The sequence below is a fragment of the Aethalodelphis obliquidens genome, unplaced genomic scaffold (assembly GCF_003676395.1).
Source record: "Aethalodelphis obliquidens isolate GAN/ISIS:26980383/991018 unplaced genomic scaffold, ASM367639v1 scaffold18, whole genome shotgun sequence".
Classification (NCBI taxonomy): Eukaryota; Metazoa; Chordata; class Mammalia; order Artiodactyla; family Delphinidae; genus Aethalodelphis; species Aethalodelphis obliquidens.
In genome coordinates, this window is record NW_020837962.1 from 7136245 (window position 1) to 7158695 (window position 22451).

The 22451-nt window shown below is 40.8% G+C and overlaps 1 protein-coding gene across 11 annotated transcripts in view; it reads right to left on the reverse strand.

The window, feature by feature from the left end:
- RBFOX1 (RNA binding fox-1 homolog 1) overlaps positions 1-22451 on the reverse strand; it is a 2175109-nt gene that overhangs the window by 12932 nt on the left and 2139726 nt on the right. For 6 of the 11 annotated variants that reach the window (XM_027117455.1, XM_027117458.1, XM_027117459.1 and 3 more), the window contains one exon: positions 5081-5133. The exons of the other annotated variants lie outside the window; for them this stretch is intronic. In XM_027117455.1, coding sequence (XP_026973256.1) covers positions 5081-5133 — 53 coding nt within the window. The remainder of the gene's footprint in view (positions 1-5080; positions 5134-22451) is intronic. 11 annotated transcript variants of the gene reach the window in all.

A 22451-nucleotide genomic window follows, 5' to 3' on the forward strand; every position in this document is an offset into this window, starting at 1 on the left:
CATCACATTTTATTGGAAACAGACCAATTAACTACCAATCGATTTGCTGCATGACAACTCTGCTGAATAATGAAATCACTGAAACGGAAGGAAGACCATTAGACGAAATTTGCTGAAGGATCAATTAGAGGAATGGCCAATTTGGAAATTTCTTCTAATTATCTGAGGTCTTAGTACCACTGCATGGGTGTGCAAGTGTGTGCGTGTGCAGGTTGGGGGGGATAAAGAGATGGAGGGGGCTGGTGACACCCCCCCCCACTGTGCCCCTGAACTTGCCAAACAATGCCTCTAATAAAAGCGTATAGCAACCCATGTCACGGGGACTGGTTTCAACAGCATTTGCAGATGTGTTTTTATGGCCCAGGCTTCTGTATCCAGTACTCGTAAGGGACTGGGAGTCTCTCCGCAGGCTGGCTTCCCATCGCCACGATGGTACCTGCCATGGTGGAGGGGCGAGACTGGCTGCTGGACGGAGACCCAGCCTCACCTGCCCCCCAGAGACACACACATGCGCACACGCTCCCTTGGGCCAGGGGCAGCTGGCAGCCAGAACAATGAAGTCAAAGTGTGGTAGTTTTCAGGGCATGGGTTATCTGTTGATTTTTCACCACTGATTTTCAGCAAAGGAGGGAATTTTGGAGAATAGCACTAGAACACCCTTGGCTTGTGTGACCCTCTGTCTCCCTGGATATGCAGAATTCTCCCTTCACCCCTCTGTTCTGCCCCCAGACCCACGCCCAGCATGTCAAGTGCTCAGCACACACGAGCTGCATGAAGGAGACGGGCCAAGTCAAACAAACTCCTACTGGAACAACTGTTTAGAGAATCGTTCAGTTCCCTTGGGGTCCCTCCAGATTTTAACAACGATGCCCATTCCCAACTCACAAATACTAGTTTTCTAGGAGCAAGATAGCACAGCCGAAGAATGCAGGAGAATTCCATCTGGAGGCAAAGGTCAATGTTCCAAGGTCAAGATGAAAGGAGTAATTGGGGGCAGTGTGGTCTCAGGGAAAAAGCAGTGGGACCAGATAGACTCCTGTGTGACCATGGCCAAGTTACCAAACCCCTCTGGGCCTGAGCGTTTTGTTCTTTTTTAATTTGCAAAGCAAGGATAGTAGTAACCTCTACCTCACTGAGCTACTGTAATAAATTATATATGCATGTATATATACATACATACATATATACATAAATGCATGTGTATATATGTATATACTGTATATAATTTATCATACTTGTAAGTACACAGAATTTGCTCAATAAATGACGGCAAGTTATGACTACACCCTGGGGAATTCAGTAAAGCCCATATGAGGGACAGTTACTGCAGGGATGAAAGGCTTGCTTTCCCTGCTAACAAAAAGCCTTAGCTCTCCAGGGAAATGACCAATACACCCTGGGGGCAGGAGGGACGTGTGGGCATTTAACACAAACTGGTCCTTGCGAGTTTCTAATCTGCCAGCATATCCCATTTGTTCTCTCGTCAAAATACAGCCAAGGAACCACTTCTCAGCTCTTCTACAGCCATTGTCCTAACCCAGGCCATTGTAACACCTCCCTGGGCTGCCCCAAGGGACTCCCTTTCTTCTGCTCTTGCCATATTGAAATCCACAAAGCAGTCCAACTCATCATTAAAAAAAAGTAAGTCAAACCACAGCCGACCCTCCAACGCCTTCCTACCACACTTAAAATCTCAAATGGTTTCTGTAGCCTCCAAGTTCTAATTTGTTTGGACCCCTGGCTATCTTCCTGCTTTTATCTCTAAAGTCCTCCCTTTTACTCACATGCTCTGGGCACACTGTGCCTGAACACCTTAAGCATACCTCAACCACAGGGCATTTGCACTTGCTGCTGCTTCAGCCTGAAATGCTTTCAATTCCACAATTACTCACCTGGCTCACACCCTGGCTTGATTCGTGTCCCGGCTCAAGTGTCACCCTCTCAGAGAGGCCACCTCTGATCAATGAATATAAAAGTAGCATCGCAACTTACTTTCTACCCCCACCCTTGCTTTTTGATTCATTATAGCTACTGTATAACTTTACATGCAATTATATTATATGCTCATGTATGTTTGGGGTCTGGTCTGCACTAGGATGGAGGCTTTTTGAAGGATGGAGTCTCTCTGAAGGAAGGGCTTCTCTTAACTTATTTAATGCTATGTCTCGAAAGCCTAGCAGAGTTGCTGATGCACGGTGATGACCCAAAACATACGAATTAACTGAAATGAATTTCCAGCTGTTCTATCAAAATAAGTCATGTGCTTTTCAACCTCCATTCTTGTACAAGACCCACATTCTACTCCAACTACAATCCCTGGCCAGTCCTGGAAAACCTCCAGTGAATCACAGCAGCAGGGAGACCTCAGGTCGAAGAGAAGGGAAAATCACCTTGCCCTTTTCACCATCTCCTGCAGAATCCAACTCATCAAAGTTTCTTGATGTTACAGAATGAGAAGCCTTTGGTGTGGTTCAAGGTGAATGAGACAGCCACATAAACACATGTCTTTCAGGAACGAAAATCAGAATGAGACAACCAATATTGCAGTTGGAGCCACTGACAACGAAAACACATACCCTTGTAAATACAGTCTCATAAACCACACATGCTAGTGAGACATGTTTCCTCTATGTGACCAGCAAAGCAGAATCGACGTGTTGGCATCTACAAAAGACCCAAGTAAAAATAATCACTTTTCCTTTGGGAACTGAAAGAAAAATTCTTCAGGGCTTCCACTGCTCCTATCTTATGATTTGCATCTCACCTCCTCTGCCCCAAGCCACAGACAAAACTGTCCGGCCATCTCTGCCCTCATAGACAGCTGTATAAGAATAATGCTTCTTCATAAGAATTTCAGGTATCAAACCCATCAAGCCCTCCAAACAGACTTTAAGCATCTTGTTGATCTCTTTTTCTCATTTCGATAGAGGTAAGTTGCCTTTCTGGGTCAAATACTGAAATCCAGGAGACACCAGGGTTCAATTAGACCCACCCTAAGGAGTGTTGTGTATACTGAGGGGAGAGCTCCAGACAGCTGGGCTGTTTAGGGTGTGGGTGCCCTGGGTTTTTTCCAGTATGTGGGAAATAAGAAAGACTTCATTGAAACCATGAGTCACAACCTTTGTTGACTGCGCAGTTCTGACTTTTCATTTTCATTCTATGAGGAGGGTGGTCTGGCTGGGAGATAATTCACGTTTGATTGATATGGGTGTCTCCTTTTTCATGCCTGATTCGAAATTCAGAGTTCAAATTGAACCTTATGAAGCATACAACATATTATTAATATGGCCATCAAAGCAACAGGGATATCTCTCTCAATTTGAAATTTGATCAATAGCAATTCATTAAGAATTTACGGAGCAGCCATCCTAAATTAGACAAGGTAGGTGAAAACACTCTCTCGACTCAGGCAAACTTTCATTGTCTGCAGCCTCTTTTCGAAATACTGTGTGTGGACCACTTGCTTATTACAAGGCAGGGTTTGTTAAGTCACAGGGCAAAATCAATATCTACCTCTTAGGTGGTAACTTCGCAATGTTTGATCTATGATGTCAAAATGAACCTAAGACACACTGGAACATGCATACAGATTAACAGGGAAGACAGAGGCTCTGGACCACCAGTATAGCCACAAAGGATGTTCATTAACATTTTCAACCAACCTTCTTCCCCACCCTGATTTCCCCTTTAGTTGCATGCTTCGTTCTCTATAGGTTCTTCAAACGTTAAACGTCGCGTATCCCAGGAAGGTTCCCCTGCCACCCCCAGCAAAGCAACCCCCCATCTTCTACTGTTAGGCATTAGTGAATGCACCACCTCTCACAAGGAGAAACAGAGATATGTGAGGCTAAAGGCTGGAAGGAAAACAGCCGAGTTTTCAAGAAAGGAGTAAGCTGGCGCTTTAAAATACGAACACGCATACCTCAGGCACTCCCAGGGGAAGACTGTAACCCATTAAAAATACTGAGTCCGACCATCAGTGAAACAGAACAGAGAGGGCTGGGGATGTGTTCCTAGCTCTCCAGGCTTCCCTGATCTCTCTCTTTTTCTCCAAAGACTGTAAGCAGGGGGTGAAGCGTTAGCAAACACGCCTTTGTTCACAGCGCGCCATTGATCACATGTGCTTGGTTAACAGATGAATGTCTATGTGTCAGGCTCCGTTTAATGTATGTTTCTGAAGGTCATGGCACACTCAATGACATGAGAATGAGCTGTCATATCCTCCCTTGTAGACTAAAAGCAACACATTGGTAAGATCTCCTAGTCATTGTTTTGGTCAGAGTTTAGGCTTCAAAGCAAAAAAAAAAAAAAAAAAAAAATGTGTTGTTAGTTAAGGCACTCACCTATCTTGACATTTAATCAAGTAATTCCATGCTAATGGAAGTCCAAACATAACTGTTCTGAACCACATCAAAGCAAAAAGACAGGCGTTATTTTGATGGACACATCATGCAACTGTGCAATTTCCATTGGCCAATGCCCTGATTTCAAAATCAGAAGACTCTGTCTCTCTCATGTCCTGCTACTTGTAGTATGTTTTAAAAGAAAGAACTAGAGGATCTTTAACTAATGGAATAGAGATCCCCTTCTTATAAGACAGAGATAATTATATTCCCCAATGCCTCCAGCTTTACAGATTCGTTCTTTGAGGGCCTATAATATATACCAGTCATTCCATACAGATCCCAAATAATCACATAGAAATCTGTGTGAACCCAGACATAATACGTCCGAAAACATAGAAGTCCCATGACTGTGTCCCTAAATCTCCCATTTAGTATTTCACCATAAGATTATACCATAAGATTTTATTGCGGCTTCATTCAATATAGTGTTACTTTTCTGGATCATGTATTATTAAAACTGGAATTAAAATATCCAAGTTAGCAAAATGCCTACTGTCTTTTTAGACAGCAGAGCCGAAAAGCTCCAGCTATACTCCAAAGATATGACTTTTTCTTTTTTTTTTTAAACTAAACTTTCTAGCGTGACCGACTGCAGCATGTGAAGGAAAAAAAAAAAAAAAAAAAAGGATACTGGGACTTGGATGGATGCATCAAGAAGTAGCAATGTTTGTTACCTGCAGAGGTGTTACAAGAAATTTCATCTGCTGCAACGAAGACGAACTGATTTCTGGAAGAGAAGATAAAATTCACAATACTGCTCGCTCAGGGGGAAATGCTCTCTCTGCCAATTGGTTCGATGTATTCAGATGAGGGGGAGGGAAGGGTGCTGCATTTGGATGTTGCAAGGAAATGTGCTGCTCTCTCTTGGACCTAGAGAGTTTAGGAAGATCATGAAACAGGCATGCGGGGAACCCTTCAACAAAATCATGATGATGTCAGAACATGGACCACGTATAAGCTGTTGCACTGAAGTATTAATTATGTGTTACTAAAATGTCATCATGCCAGGGTATGTTTCTAAGGCTAGGGCATTTCAAACTGAGCTTCTACGATTTCTAATGCTCAAAGGAGACTACACTAAAAAAAAAAAAAAGAGAAACAAAATTAGACTATCTATTAGAAAAAGAGTATACTGCAACTAGCTAGGAAAATCATAAAATCCCAAACTCTATTATTATAGTATAATATCCAAAAAATTTTTTAAATGAAAGAAAAAGCAATGCTGTCATTTCTGAAGAGTATGTTAAATGGTGTCATGTTATGGATAATAATTTCCTCACCAAATGAGGCTTGCTACATAAAGAAGGTAAGAGAACTCATCAATTGAAATAAACCCTGTCTTGCCAAATTATTTTTTACGATGCGGTATTAAAAGGAAAATAGAAATGGAAAATGCTGTTTCACTTTGATTTAGTAAATCCAGAAAGATGATAAAACTCTCTTAAGATGTTTCCAACTGTGCCATTTCCACAATGTAATGTTCTAATTCACGGGTACTGTCTGTTTCTCTAGAAATAAGAACGTCTGCGTCAGGCAGATTACAAAAATGTCCCAATGAGATTGGCTAGGCTCTTAAATGCCGCAGAAGCAGGAGTATTGAGGCTTCTAATTCTCATTTGTTAGGTTTTACTGTGCACAGGAATCATCTGGAACCCAGATAAATGCATTTTTGCCTTTTGGTTTGATTGGTCTTGTTCCAACGTTTCTAAAAGTATCTAGTGATTGAGCATCCCTTCAAACATCTTAAGAAAGTTTTACTATTGTAAGAGGTACACCCTGGAATACAAATAGAGCTACCATTTGAAAATTCACTAGAATTTAACATTCAGCTGAAGACTCTCATCATTGCCACACCAATGAAATCTCAACAAAATTACGCATGGTCTGAGGATAGCATTTTTTATGTTTCTCGTCCACATAACAAAAGTCATAACTAAGTTCATTTATCACCTCTCTTAAAACAATGAAAGTTAGTGTTGTTGGATGTTGGCTATCTTTTTGCTCTTTTACAAACTTTTTGGGCCCCATCGTTATCTGGCATCAACTTTTCAAGGTTTGAGGAGAAGTAAAATTAGTATCCCTGAAAATGAAGCTGTTTGGGTTGAGTATCTGTTTTGACCTGCTCACCTAGGACTGACTCTAAGACACAGACAGCTCAAATTACATGTATGATATTGTCCGGTGGACCAAACAAGTACTTTGGAAGGACCTCTGTTTCTAGCATGATCAAAAGAAGAACCTACCATAACCAAGAACGGTGATCTGGTTTATCTAAGGGGCAAGCTCTTTGGAAGAGCCATTCTGTTATCTACGAGGGGGGCCTCATTCGTGAGGTGGCCCTATCCCATACATACTCGCTAACCCTAAACGCACTTCTCCCTTGAGTCTCTCTTCTGCATTTTCCCTAAGAAACTGTCCAGCATGCTAGACTCTGGGAAAGCCATGGGAGGCAACCAACACAGATCAAAAACAGTGTTTGGGCTTCCCTGGTGGCGCAGTGGTTGAGAGTCCGCCTGCTGATGCGGGGGACACGGGTTCGTGCCCCGGTCCGGGAAGATCCCACATGCCGCAGAGCGGCTGGGCCCGTGAGCCATGGCCACTAAGCCTGCGCAACCGGAGCCTGTGCTCCGCAACGGGAGAGGCCACAACAGTGAGAGGCCCGTGTACCGCAAAACAACAACAACAACAACAACAAAACAGTGATTGGATGAAGAGAGAAAACTTGTAAAAATGCAGCCTGCAAGAATGATTATAAAGCAATGAGACCCTTTTCTTTAATTGTACCAGATTTTTAGAAACTATGATGGCTGTCCTTCATAGCACTCTTATTTTTGACATGATATACTTACTCTTTAAAAAAATGCTACACTTTCTCCAGTTCCTTCTTCTTTTTTGTTTTTGTAATCTATATATTTGGACTTTTTTCAGTGTCTTTGATTCCTGGGCAAATTTCTAAACAGAGGCGATTACTCCCATTGATGACTTACTGTCTTCAAAAGAGTTGGCTCAGGCTACCTCCAACTATCAAATCGTCTACATCAAAGTTTAGAGAGTTATCACCAACATTTTAAAGAATATGCCGTGGGCTCTGCAGCAGTGCCAGAAAAGGAGTATAAACATATTTGTAAAAAAGTAGTAATCCACTGGACGTATCAATTCTGTACTTTTTTTTAACCCACACAAGCAGTCCCACTACATCCAAGGAAGGTTACCCTAACGTCTTAGAAAAGTGCATTCCTATGAAGCTCATTAATTCCATGGAGTAAGCCTGTGTGATTACCCCTCCCTCTAAACTACCCTTTCATCGATTGATTATAAGTACAATTAATAGGAAATGCCTGGCAAATATAGCCTGGTAAGAGATACCCCACATGTCAGGCCAACAGAGGAATTTGGGTAGAATAAGGGGCAGGTTTCATTGTGGTGTCTATGTCTCCTCTGTTAGGACACTTTTATATACTGTTTCTGTTTCTGTTTCTCTCCACTTGAAATTGAAGATAAACCATGTCTTTTAGTCTGCCCATAAAATGATATGACCCTCTCGGTGAAATTATTTACCCCAAATGACCAGAGAGAGGTATGATCAAAGAGATTAAAGACCTAGCAGAGAAGTCTGCTGTTCCCAAACTGTCAGGAAAACTTAATGATCAGAGCAACCCAGGTGTGCTCTGGACAGGGGGGTCACCTCTCAAGAGGGCAAAGGAGCCTGGCACGGGGCCTGTCCCCTTTTGCTAATCCTAGTCTGCTCTTCACTGTCAACCCAGGCCTGAGGACTTAAACTTCAAATGCAGTTGGACCTTATTTTCAGCAAACTGGTTTGTGCAGTGGCTGTTGATGATTAGGTCTGGCTGAGTCATTCTCAACCTTGGCTGGACAGGGTAAACAGCTGGTGTGCTTCTAAAATTCCTAGTGACCAGTTAAATGGGCAGCTCTGTAAGTGGGTCTCAGGCATCTGTAGTTTCTAAAGACCTCCAGGTGACTGTATTATCCAGCCAAGGCTGAGAAGCACTTGTCTAGCTGAATGGTTCTCCCCTTGGCTGCCCCTAGATTCACAGGGAGAGGTTAAAAGCAATAAAGCCGAGCCCTACTCCTGTGGGTCCTGGCATAATTGTTCCGAGACTGGATCTGGAAAGAGGTAGCTTAGAAAATGCTCGGCAGGTGCATCTTATATCAGCCACAGCCGGGAAGCACTTGGGGATGGCACAAATGCAGAGTGGAAAGGGGGCTGGATCACCAAATCTCTTGCAGGTTTTGCTTCTTTTGCAGCTTCCATTTTGCCACCCACCATGCTGGCCTCTAAGACAACCTAGCTGTGTGGTTGCTGAGGATGCCCAGGAAAGGTTACTTCTAGTTTCTGAAGACCTTCTAAAAGAATGGGCTTTAAACCTCATTTCTGCAGAAGCTGGTGAAAGTGGCCATAATATCATGCTCTCTGTTTTTGCTTCCTCCTCTGTTCATCTTCTTTCACTGTCACCAATGGATATACTCAAGTTCATCTAGGCAGGGTCTTCCCATTTTTTCCTAGTGAGTCTGCATCTAATTCTCTTTACCATTTTTTTCACCTAGAATTCCTCTCTATTTTTGACCTCTCCCTCTACTCCAGAACTTCTCAAACTTCCCTGAAGACAATTATCTACAATGTTTGTTAAAAATATAGATGCCTGGGTTTCAACCCTGACCACCTGCATCAGAGTTTCCAGGAGAGAGGTCTGATCATCTGCACCCCACTCATACCTCCAGGGAGGGAATTGTGGTTTTAGGTATTTTTTTCTACCATGGAGAAATTTGAGAAATCATGCTGAGAGATCTCCTGCAAGTTCATTCTCGTTTTCATTTCAAAGCCCACCTTTCCCAGGAAGACTCTTAGATATGGGGAGGCTTTGTGGGAGAAGAGAGGATTGCTAATTTAAGAAAAATAAGGAAATAGTAAATTACCGAGCACAAGAGAGAAGGCTATGTTCATCTTGACTCTTTGGAGTGTTGACACCAAAGAGCCACTACCTAAAGCCGATGGGGCGCTTATCCATGACAGGCGGTTGCCAGGTGCTGTGCATATATATTCATTCAATTTTCCTTACAATCTCTCTTATTATCCCCACGTTCATAAACGAGGAAATGGAGACACAGAAGGTTATGTAATGTGAACAAGATGTTAAGTGAAATCTGGACATTGTTGGATTGGCTCAAGACTCTAATTTTTTTTTTGCTTAAATATAAAAATCATAATAAAATATTTTATTTTTATTATTTTTAACTAAAGAATTTACAATATTTATTTTTAAATAAGTTTGTTTACACTAAATAAATATTGTAAATAAAAATTTACAATTTATTTTTAACTAAAGTATTTACAATATTGATTTACAATAATTAGTTTCAGGTGTACAACATAGTGATTCAATATTTTTATAGAGCAGACTCCATTTAAAGTTATTATAAAATAATGACTACATTCCCCTGTACTTTATATCCTTGTTGCTCATTTATTTTACACATAGTAGTTTGTATCTCTTCATCCCATACCCTTATCTCCCCCCTCTCCCTTTCTTCTCCTCACTTATTCTCTATATCTGTGAGTCTGTTTCTGTTTTCTTATATATATTCATTTGTTTTGTTTTTTTAGATTCCAAGACCCCAACTCTCATTCACCCTCTAAGATTCTGCTCAGGGATGCTCACAACAGAGGGTATTGAGTCAGTAATGGGTGTGGCTTCTCTGCGGAGGACTTTTCTAACATGGTCTTTCTCTCTTTTTAATATATTACCAGACTTCATGATGTTTTACGATGATTTCCAAAGACTGACCACCCAGACTGTGGGTCTGACTCAGCTGGTGGTACATTTACATGAGTCCTGTGACTTGCCATGTTATCCTTATTATCCTACTTTTCACCTTCCGTGAAATCTCATCTCTTGGCAATTTAATTTTCTTCTAAAAATCACCCACAGCTGAATCCTAAGAGTCAAATGAAAATAACAGCCAGCCAGTGTTGCTGGAAGGGGTGTGAGAAGCTAGGTATCAACAAGATACAGAGAAAATTCTGGCATAGGTTGTGGTGGAGGGAAAGGCCAGACAGGAGGTTCTCCCATCAAATAATACTGGCTTTAAGTTCTACTGTTAAAGATTCTGGTCATTTATCATTCTTTGGCCTCAATTCCTTTTTGTCACTATTGTTACACAAAACTCAGGGTTGGCGCCATTCATAGCAAGTTTCCTTTTGTATCCAATGCTGGGAATATTCAATCGAACACACACACACACACACACACACACACACACACTGACATGTGAATAAAACCCTCCAAGGCTATCTACTAAAAAACCCCTACAGCCTGAGAAGTGGGTCTTCTGGTCGGGCAGACAGCAGCCCCAAGATGGCAGTGGGACAAAGTCAATTTAATTCTATCTATAGTCTCTGGGGCATCTATTAGTTATAAGACAGAGGTTCTCAAACCTGACTGCCCATTACAATCAGCTAAGATTTTTTTAAATATAAAATACCAATCACCAGGCCATTTTAAAAAATATAACATACCAATTACCAGGCCCGATCATTAAAGGACAGAATCTTTGAGAGTGGTACCCAGGCACAGGTATGCCTGAAAAGCCGCTCAGGTGATTCTAACGTATCTGCCAGCATTGAGAACTAATTTCTCACTGTGCAAATATTCTCTGAACATATGTGCCCTGACTTCGCAGGAAATAAGAGTTGTGTCTTCTGCGTTTTTTTTTGTTTTTGTTTTTTTTAATTAAATTGCACTAGTGTTGATCTCCATCACAGGGAATCCAGCCTTGAGTATTTCCTGAACAGTTAAATATAACATGCAGAAAAAAGGTGCTCCTATTAAAATTCCATTTGGTGCCTTTGCTAAATTGTTTACTGGTGTTGTTCATTCACTTCTCAGATGGTTAATGAGGGCTTACAACGTGCCGGGCACCCAGCTAAGCTTAAGGAATTTGATGCCATGCTCATGGCATGTTAAATCACTGAGGAATATCTATACTGGGCTTGGCTATCTCGAAGCTCATAATCTGATTATATTTCAGTTTTATCACCTTGAAAGGGAGACCGATTTGCTTGTGATCAGGATTTTACCTCTGTCACCCTGACTCAGTTCTAAAACTCTAGAATTGTACAAATCCCATTCAGATTCATATTTTTCCCTGCCCTGTTGTAATTTATATATATGTGTGTGTGTGTGTGTATATATATATTTAGTATTCTATCATATGTACTTCAAGAGGCCATGGCCAATTGTAGAATTGAGATGAGGTATAAAGAAACAAACAAGCAAGTGAATAAAAAGACTGACTATAGACTCCTCTGAAAGGGTCTATCCTGGTATTTTTTTATTTTAAAAGGGGACTGCATTAACACCCATTCAAAACTATTTTATTGAGCCCCAGTTCCTACTGCTAACACCGCACACATAAAAATGTTTAAGTGCAAAAGGAGTTAAGTACTGTGAATCTGTCCCCAGTGTGAATATTCCATCCAAAATCTCTGAGTTTTAGAGATTCAAATGCAAGAGCATCTCCATTTCCTGGAGACCTGGGGAGAGTCCACTTCTGTAATTTTAGTATCTCCAACATTTAATAATCTCCCCGGTTCCCACTGTACCACTTTCTCGGCTAAAGTGAAAGAGAACTGTGAGTCTGGAAGCTGGGCCTGGTCACACACAAGCTGTGTTCCAACAGAAAAATCATTTCACCTTTCTGGGCCTCAGCTTCCTCATCTGGAAAATGGGAATGAAAATAGCACCTACCCCTCTTAGATTTTTGTTTGTTTTGTGCAGATCAATGAGAACATGAATGGGAAAGCCTTTATTTGGGGGGAAAACATCATGTATTTTTCTGGCTGCATGGACTCATGAAAAATACAGGCTTCTCTCTCCCCACAAAGAGGCCTGGTGTTTGTGTTGTTAAGTCCTGGGCTTCTGGGGTTTTAGGGCAAGTGGGAGATAGTTAAGAGCCTTTCGAGGCTATAGGTCATTTTACAGGTGGGCTGGAGCCTCCAAGGACGGCAAAAATCCCACCTCAGCTTTGGTTGGGCAGAAGGAGCTTCTCGTGTGAATGAGTGCCTATCACGGGGTGGAAATGGGTCAGGCAAGTTCTCTGAAAAGCATACGTGTTCTCTAGGGGAAGCAGCCCTCATATGGCTGAGGGGGTCCCCGAGTTTCTGGAGGCTGGGAAGAGCAGCAGGTATCCAGGCTGAGGCTCTGGAGGGTGGAGAGGCCATGCTGAGAAGGTCTGGGTCCACTTAGGAGTTATGTGCAAAATGAAGTGAGCTGATGGTAGAAAGTTCCCTGGGGTTCCAATAACCCACCTCCACCGCAGTATTGGACTTCTCACCAAGCACAACGGGAAAAGGGCAGCACCGGCAGATTTAGTTTGACTTTTTTTAACTCTTTAAATCTAAAGCCATGTTGATTTGGGGGCTGGGTTTACACTGGGAGAACTGGTTGTTTTTCCTAAGAAGCTGATGCATCCCTGACAGCCTGAGCTCCTTCCTCCTTGGACAGAAAAGAGAAGCAATAATCCAGGAGAAAGATGAACAGAAGGACAGGCTGTTTGATCTCATGGTTCCCAGTTGCTTCTTCCTTCAACATTTTTTGGCCCAATGTACTTTTCCCCAGTTTTGAGATATGATTGACAAATTAAAATTTTTATAATCAGGTTGTACATGCTTTTTTAAAAGTGTGCAAAGTGATGATTTAATATCCACGTACATTGTGAAATGACTATGACAATCAAGCTAATTAACACATCCATCACTTCACATAGTTACCTTTCTTTGTGTGTGGTGAGGACACCTCAGTTCTACTCTCTTAGCAAATTTCGGGTCTATGTATTTTCATATTTCTAGGACGGAAGTCAAGATTGAAAAACAAAACAACACCAACAAAAAAACTTCTAGAGTCAAAAAAATTCTCCTGACTCTGAACACCTGCCGCCACAAGAAAGGACTCATTTTGGGGCCAAGAACAAAACAAAATATGCCTATCGTTTAGTGATGCTGCTGATAATAAAAATAAGGAGGATAATGATGTTGAGGATGATGATGATGATATCCTGAGGGCTACTCAGTATCAGTGCTATTCAAGGAGCTTTTTCTTCATGATCTCAATTAATTCTCACAACAACCCATGGAGGCAGGCATGATTCATCAGCCCCACTTTAAAGATGAGGCAGTTGAGAGTCAATTAGCCTGCCTGTACTACCGCGTGTAGTAAGTAACTTACTGAGATTGCCTCTATATGTAAATCTCTGATCACAGTCTGTTGGTGAATAAGCAAAGATTAGCCAACGCATGTGCCAATCAAAGAATAGATACAATGAGTATGAAAGACACTGCTTTACATCTTGGTCAGGCCAATGACAAGTTGGGGAAGGCACAGGTTCCCAGAATGTTAGTGTTACGGTGGGTCCTGAAGATTGCCTCATCTAAAAATGATTTGCACTTTTAGATAGATTTAATTTAATTTGCTTGCTTTTGCCTGTATACATCCAATGCTTTCAAATAACCATATACACCCTAAAAAAACCTGTCAATAGTCAATTGAGTCATTGATAACGCCATGCTTTTCGCCACCTCTTTCAGTTTATAAAGCAATGTTCACCTTCGTCTCTTTCTGATTCTAACCGGTGTTATGCTCTCCCCTAGCAGATGACAAAACAGAGGCTCCATAAAGGTAAGAGAAATCAGATGTGACTTTTCCAGGGTACGTGTTACAACAGTGTGAGTTTACAGCATTACACAACCAATGAGGAGATATTAGCATGGAATCACTTTCATTATTCTTGGATCTTTGGAATCAAAAAATGATTATTTGTGGCCCTAAACTAGTTGAGGAAGGAAGTCACAACAGAATGGATTGTGAGGGATGCCCAACCGTGGACAGCTCTTACTTTCTCCTTTAGGAAGGGAGAGAGCAGAGAGATGTTTACAAAGCAACAAGTTACAATGACAAACTCTCTTACATGTGGAAGATTTGTGGAAGGAGAACTCAGAGTGAACATTATTTACTGCCTATCGGGGTAGAATTGAAGCACCCTGAGAATGGTGCTTCTCACAAATCGCCCCGGGATCTTGAAAGTACAGATTGTGGTTCAGGTGGGGCTTGAGATTCTGCATTTCTCACAAGTTCCTGGTGAGGCCAATTTGGTTGGTCTGGGAACAATGCTTCTCAGAGTAAGGCTCTAAGGACCCTCAAGATGAACCACTTCAATCTTGAAATTTTAGAACAGAATAAGGTAAGCACTTCTTTTCCTGTTGTTTGTTTTAGTTCGATACAGATATTGAATAAACAATGAAAAGAACAGCAGAGAAACTGTCTTTCTGGGAAAGCTGTGGAGCTAATGTTTTCCAGGAGACATTTTTCAAGTGTCCCCACCCCCACCAGCTGGGCTCCTATTCTAGTTACTAGAAGTGGTCCACAAACCCTCTAACAATATAGAAATGGCAGCGGGGGGGGGGGAAGTCCCTCAATCTTTTAATGCAATCAAATTTCAAATTACAAAATTGGACCATGAAAGGAGATAGGGATTAAAAGGATGCTAGAAGCATCCAGCAATACTAGTTTTCTTTTTAAAGAGATTCCACGGCTGCAAAAACAGTGGGAACCACTGTTCCAGGTTATCAGATGCATGATGTATGTCTGGACTCTCAGGCCAACACATTTCAATCTAAGTGATTAAGATAATGAAGGGAAAAGGGTGTTTGGCTTTGATTCTGTCTCATCTCCCCACAATCTAATGATCTATCTGAACATGAACACATCATAATGTAGTAAGAATAGGCCTGGAAACAATGACAACATGGACAAGTTAGTTCCTCCTCAAGCTCTTCCTACCCGACTACCCTAAATTCTGATAGCGGCCCTACTCTAAATGCTTTGTATGGTAATTCAAGATGAAAGGCACTATGATTTGGAGGAGAATCTCATTCCAGAAAAATAAATCACTGTGATTCACATCAGGGAGAAAACCATGAGAAGTCATTTATTTCTGCCCAATGACTGCTCACAGGCATGTATTACACACAAATATGAAAATAAGAGAGGCCACATTTAAGTAGAAGTCAGTTCTTCTGGAAAAGAATTAAAAGTTCTCTTCATAGGTACAAAAGTCAGAACTTGCTTTGATAACGTTAAAAGAAATACTAGAAATTTTTAAGTGAAAAGTTCCCTCTTACCCCCAAAGATAGATTTTCTAGCATATCTGATAGTGATCAAAAAAATAAAAGGCGAAGTGGAGCAGGTTTAATTTTTGTCACATTCACTAATGCTTCATCAGTTCAGAGTCTATCTACTGTGTGTATATTCCCTTCTACTTGACTGGAATACTGTCTTCTACGAGGAAAGTTCTTTATTTGCAACAGAAATGGCTCATCCAGAGGCTTCTGCGTACAGGTCCTCATCAGAGGTTCCTGACCAGCCTCTAGAAAGCTCTGGGCTTTCTCACCTGCTTCTAAACCTTTCACAGCTGAAGGACCCTGATGGCGCTACTGAAAAGATAGGTTTTATTTGCTTTTTTGCGGCCTATCAAGTCAATGATCTGCAACCCAAAAAGTATGTAATTAGGCCATGATACGACCAAAGGAGTTGTTATATCTTGTCTTGTCACTGGCAAACGTGTCTACCCAAATGGCTGTGACAGCTATGGTCTATTGGGTTTGGAATGTCCTTTAATATCTCCCCAACTCCTCCTTGGTCCAGTCTGTTGACTATTACAGGCTTGCTTCTTTTTTTAACCGCTTCAATTTAATTATATATTCATCTGGCAGTGCCTAACGGTTGTTAAGAAGCCGTTAAGATTACGGACCAAAGGCAAATACTTCTTGAAACAAAAACTTGAGCACTTTTTCATTTAACGTGTGCGTGCGTGTGTGTGTACCTGTCTGTAAATTAAAAAGAAGAGAAACTCAGGAAACACACTGATCAGTAACAGCCATATTACTTTTCATCACTGAGAGCTTAGTGTCCATAAACACAAGTTCCCAAAATCACACTGATGCTACCAGCAAGAGCTCTACATTCCCTCCTTCACTATCTCTGAGCATGGAATCAGCACCAACCTGCAGAACAGGTTGGCAGAAGATATAATTATCTTAGTTATCGTAATTTGTTTGGTGAACTTTCAATCAGAACTATTGATCCATAGGGAAAAATAAATAAATGAGAGCATGAAATTCCATTCTCTTCTTAATCATTAAGTTATCAAGTTGTGTCTCAGGTGTGACTATTTGAAGCTGCAAACGTGCCTTTGCCCTGACTTTGTAACAATAGCATAAGGAGGTAGAAACAGTCCAGGACCTGGACCGACAGACATTGGACTTGAAGCCCAATAGTGGGATTTCCCAGGGTGTACATCACCCTGCCTGGACCTGCTTCTCCTATCCACACACTGGTGGTTCTACTTAGGATGACCACACATGTTCCTCTGGTTTTACGACAGTCCTAGTTGAAGCCTGCTGTCCTGGAGTCATTACTACCAGTGCATCCCTTCTCTGTTACGTCATCCCATTTTAAATGATCATTTCAATGTCCCATTTAAAATGATCCATTTTAAATGATCATTATATGGGTGCCCTAACTATACTGCTTACCTGATCAGGTCATTTGTTCCAATGTTTTATATAGTACCTGGCACACTAGAGACACTACGGAAAAAATTAACTTCAAAACAGAAATCTACGTGGTGAAAAGATTTTAAAAAGTGGCAGGAAACATCATCTAAGACTGCTCACTTTAAGAAAACCTGACATATCAAAATCTAAACTTTGGAGGACTGATCAATTGGGGGGGCTTAAGTAGCCAAAAAAAAAAAAAAAAGCATGTTTTTCCGTTAAAAAAAATGCAAAACAAAGCAAACATAAATTATTCTTGGAACTCAGTGGATTAAAAAGGATTAGAGTTGCATATAATCCTACCTACTATATTTTAAAAGTCTTGTCCACATCATAATCAGTTGAGTATATTTGGTCATTATCCTCCCTAAACTTTGCTTGACTCTGGAATCAGTTAAAGAAACAACAGATTCAAAGCTCTGGATTATAGAGATTCAGGTGTAACTGAAATAACCTAGATATTTTTGGTTTCCTCTAAGCTCACTGTTGCTACCCAGATTTAAAGCTCTTAATGGACTATGTTGTGGGAATATGAAATAAAATATGAAAAACTGGAATTTATGACTATGAAAATATAAACATGAAAATGAAAACAAGAGTATCTTATGTACTGCCCTTGATGCACTGAATATTTCATAGGCAGTGTCTCAAAACTTCCAAACCACTCTGTGAGGTGGAATCAATATACCCACCACAGATGAGGTGACGGAGGGCAAAGAAACGACTTCTCAAGGTTGCTCCACTAAGATGCAATAGAGCCTGGGGATTAAGGGCATAGACATTAACTCTCAAGTTGAGCTGAACATCTACTTCACCCTTCCCCAAGCTCGTCTTCCCCATCTGTACCATGGCGGTCAATTTAATACTTAGTGAGACAGTTCAGTGACTGTCTTTGTAAAGCACTTAGAACACTTAGTGCTATCACATAGTAAGGACTCCATACACAGCCATTGTTATTATTGCTATTATCATAATTATTGTTATCGTTATCACAGAGAGATGATCTGAATCAAAGTTTGCTCAGTTACTCTATTGAACTTCAAGAAGTCTTAAGAAATAGTGCAAGTACCAAAGTCCTCTATTTCCACCTAAGGAACGTTTTCACAGGAGCATTCTCATATATATGGCAAGTTTTATTGAAGCAATTTATTTTCATGTAGTATGTGTGCCTTGTAACAGGAAACTCACAGGCAATCCCTGTTTCTTTCTTGTTACCCTGAAGCTGTCTAGAATAATTAGCTTCCCTTTCTCTTCCTGAGGGGATGCTGATGCACCAAAAAACAAAGAATCAGTTAAGAAAGTAAACTTTAAACCAAATAGAAGAATAAGAATATAAATAAAAACAAGGAGATATTATATACAATACTATGTATGAATATATATTTCAACCTGGTGTTCTAATTTTAAAGACTGGATGTGCTTTTCTGGGCACTGGGGTACAGAAGGATATAAATAAAGGCATTAGTGTCTCATTTCTATTACGAGTTCACAGAGCATCATTTTCTTTTCTTAATTGCAGAGCCCAGAAGAGCTCATCAGGATGAGTGAAAACAGTGGAAAAGATTAAAAGCTAAAATCAAGAACAACTTCAACAGGGCACTATCAATAAAAGATAGCGGAGTAACTATTGCTGCCATGTTTTAACTCAACAGATTAGAATGTGAGTCCAAAATAGCTTCCTTCCGACCCTGAATCCTTGTCTTAACTGCAGATCTATCCCCTCATGAACTAAGCCCTCAGTTTCTCGTTCATCTGAGAATACTATTCTTGGCATCTCCAAGTTTTAGAATGCTCTCACTCTATTTTTAATTTAAATCCACCCGTGGATTTCTCAAAAACAGATTGAAAATGTAAATAAAATATAATAAGGAGTCTATCATAGAGTTGCCAACTTTTACTTTGCCAAGGAAGAACATTAAAAACAAAACTGGATAAAAAAAGAAGAAAGCAAAGCTGTTGTCATCATTTCATACAAGAAAAGCTATTTTTCACAGCATATGAGAAAGAAGCACGGGTAAAGCCTGGCCATTCCCCAGACAAGGGAGTTGACGGCCATGTTACATTGTCCGTGTTCTTCTCCTGTCCTGGTAAACCAGTAAGTGTCATCAGGTCTTGAGCTGGCCAAGGGAGCTAGTGCTTCACACAAAGCACCAGGATAAGACCTTGAAATCCCTCCTTACACACATCTACAAAGGATGGGTGCAGGGGCTTGTGACTGCTTTTTAATCAGAAACAGTTTCCACCCTTATCTAACTTGGTTCACATAAGAGGAATGGGGAAAACAATGAAACTTCCCGCCTTTCTCTGCTTTGCATGGTCTACCCTCATTAAGGGATCCACATTGCCCACAGATGAAGCTTTCTACATTCTACTCCACAGCAAGAGAGAGTAAAATTGTTAATCCCTAAAGTATAACAGTATTTTTAAAATTAACCTTTCTACCAAAAAAACCCTTAAATGGTAAATTAAATTTCCCATTCAGGGGGCTCATATGCTTTACAGGCTGACAACCCCTGCATTTTTAGTCTATATGATTTGGTAAGGACTCCACATAAAATGGTGTATCGTTTTAAATGCAATTATTAGCCTTATTTTAATGACGGCATTTCTCTATTATTTAATCTAAATCCAGGACGTCAAAAGTCCTAAAGTAGAGAGAGTACCCACATAAATGGAAATCAACTCAAACCCCTTTAGTTTTTCGGTTTAGATCAAACTAAGGTTGTACGTAAGGATTTAGTTCTACTTCCTGTAGTTTAGCTTATGATGAAATATTATAAGAGCATAGAGATGATAGTTTTTTCCTATCTGTCCATCCTTCCTTCTTTCTTTCCTTCTTTCCTCTCTCTCTCTCTCTTGCTCACTTTCTCTCTCTCTTGCTCACTTTCTCTCTTTTCCTTTTCTTCCATTCTTCCTCCCTCCCTCCGTCCCTTCTGCCCTCCTTCCCTCCCTTCCTTCTTCTCTCTTCTCCCTTTCTTTCCATTCATCCACCTAACCACCTATGTATCTATTTATCTATCATCTATCTACCTTTCTAACCATCCATCCATCCATCCACCCATCTATGCATGTATGTATCCATCCATCCCTACCACCCGTATAATTTTAAATAGTTGATCTACAGATCCACCTCTCCATGACTCCAAAGACATGACTACTTATTCCTATTGAGTTTTAAGAAAGAACTACTAATCTGTTTCTCTCTGAGATAGAACCTTTTATTCATAGGTTGTAGTATCGCATTTAATAGATGTTCTAGCATGGGGCTTGTGACTGGCTGAACTTGACAAGTCCTGACCTCCTTGTATTAAGATTTACCTAGATACTGTTATGAGTCCTCCATGAGGTCTTAAGGCAGAAGTGTGTGTGTGTGTGTGTGTATGTGTTGTGTATACATATATTTTCACATATGTATATGAATAATATATATACACAACACACACATATATGTGTATGACCATACATATATATATTTCAAGCGCAGAGAGCAAGATAATTGATATTATGGCATTTTAATTGGGTTTCCATTAAGCTGAGCTATATGAAATTGCCAGTATTGCACCATGTGGGGCACACAAAGGTAGAAATTTCACATGGTACATTGCTGATGAAAGTTAAAGGTCTCAAAAAACAAACAAAAAAGGGTAGAAAATCAAACAAACAGAAGCCTGTTGCTTGCTGTCTCTTTTGCTCAGTCTAGGGGCACCTGTATGGCCAGGACTACTACTGTATGTCAGAAGCTGCTAACTTTCAGGGATCTTTACGGAAATGCACGTCTTATATGAAAACAGTGGCCCAGGGTAACTATCAGGGCAACTGGATCGTCGTGAAATCCTGGAGCGAACCACTTTATGACCTTCTCCTCTAGCCGGCCTGAATGGAGCTCCCCTCTGCCCTAGCGTGGAGCGCCGCTGCCATGCACTGGTTGTTAGGGGATGTTAGAACGTTCAGCAAGCAGGACAAGCATGACAAATGTCTGCCTTTTGGGCGCAGTAACATTTTCATCAAAGCGGTGTACACGTCAGACATATTTACCCAAATATCTGTAGCATAATTCGTGGAAAAGGAAATCTCCCCCCACCACCACCCCTCTACCTCCCAGTCTGGCTGCTCAAAGATGCAACAAGGACCAAGTCGTGGACACAAAGAAACCGAAAGCCAATCAATAAAGAGAAGCCTGTCCCCAGGCTTAATTCAAGCAAGCCATTCACTGAGTTACTGTGATGATGGACCTGTCAAATCCAGAACATACCACGAACACATCAGCAACACCAAGTGGCATGCAATGACCAGATGACCATTGGCCCCACTGCCATGCTTTGATTGGTTCAAGCTCAGAAAACCATCTCCCCTGAGAGTTCAGACAGTTGGCTTTCCACAAATCAAAGTGAGATTTGAAGTGAGGTCAAAGGCTTACCAAATGTTTCCTAAATGCCAAGGAAAGATGTTTGCCTACTGTCATTCAATTCATCAATAAGATTATAAAATTACCTAGTCCAGTCAGGTCTTTTTCTTTGGGGGAAATCTCTGCCCACACCAGACGGTCTTCATTCTGGAGGTCAGCATTCAGAAACTCTCAGGGTACTCCGAGATAATCAGCATGTGATCATTTAACCAAGAAGATGTTGGGTGGGGAGTTGCAAGGTGGCCGTCAAGGACGTTCTGGCCAGTCCTGAGGCTACTGGAGTTCAAGATTTTCCAAAGGCCCCTGAATCTTTAATTTGATGAGGGCTTAATTTGTGCTGATAAAAGGTAAAATTCTACCGACTGGGGACATCAAACTTCTTTCCCTTTCAAGATGTCTGAAGAGTGAGTCTCACGATTAGAGAGAAAGTTTGTTGCAGCTTCTCTTTTGATCAAGTTGACAGCCAGTGAGCGTGACCCAAACATTCTCTATTCCTGCTGATTTTACTTCCTATTTTGAAGGAGTTTCTTTGGGTTAAGAAGCTTTTCTCTTTGTCATCCTGCCTTTCTTCTAGAAAGTAGGAACTAAGAGTCTCTCCCTACTGATATGACACTGTGATTGAGTAAAAAGAAATGATTACACAGCTGCCCTGAGATAATTCTAGATAATTGGCATCTTAATCTAGATTCGAAAGCTATTCTGATCATTTCACATTTTCCCCCAAATATGTGTCTTCTCTAAAAGGGTCTTCCTTCTCTTTACCTGCTTACTAAAAATAAAAGGAAGTACCACCATTTCATAAATACACTTTACAAATCAAACCAGAAACATCACTTTAAAGATTGTTTTCTGGTAATTTACCTATTACTGCATTTCCCTCAATGCACTATTTCCATACGTGGCAAGTGTCTTGCTTATAATAAAGTGAAATAGGGCTAGCAATCAATTGCCTCAGCAACCAAAAAGACCTAATGTGCAAATTTCTTTAATGAACAGCAAGAGGCCAATTATA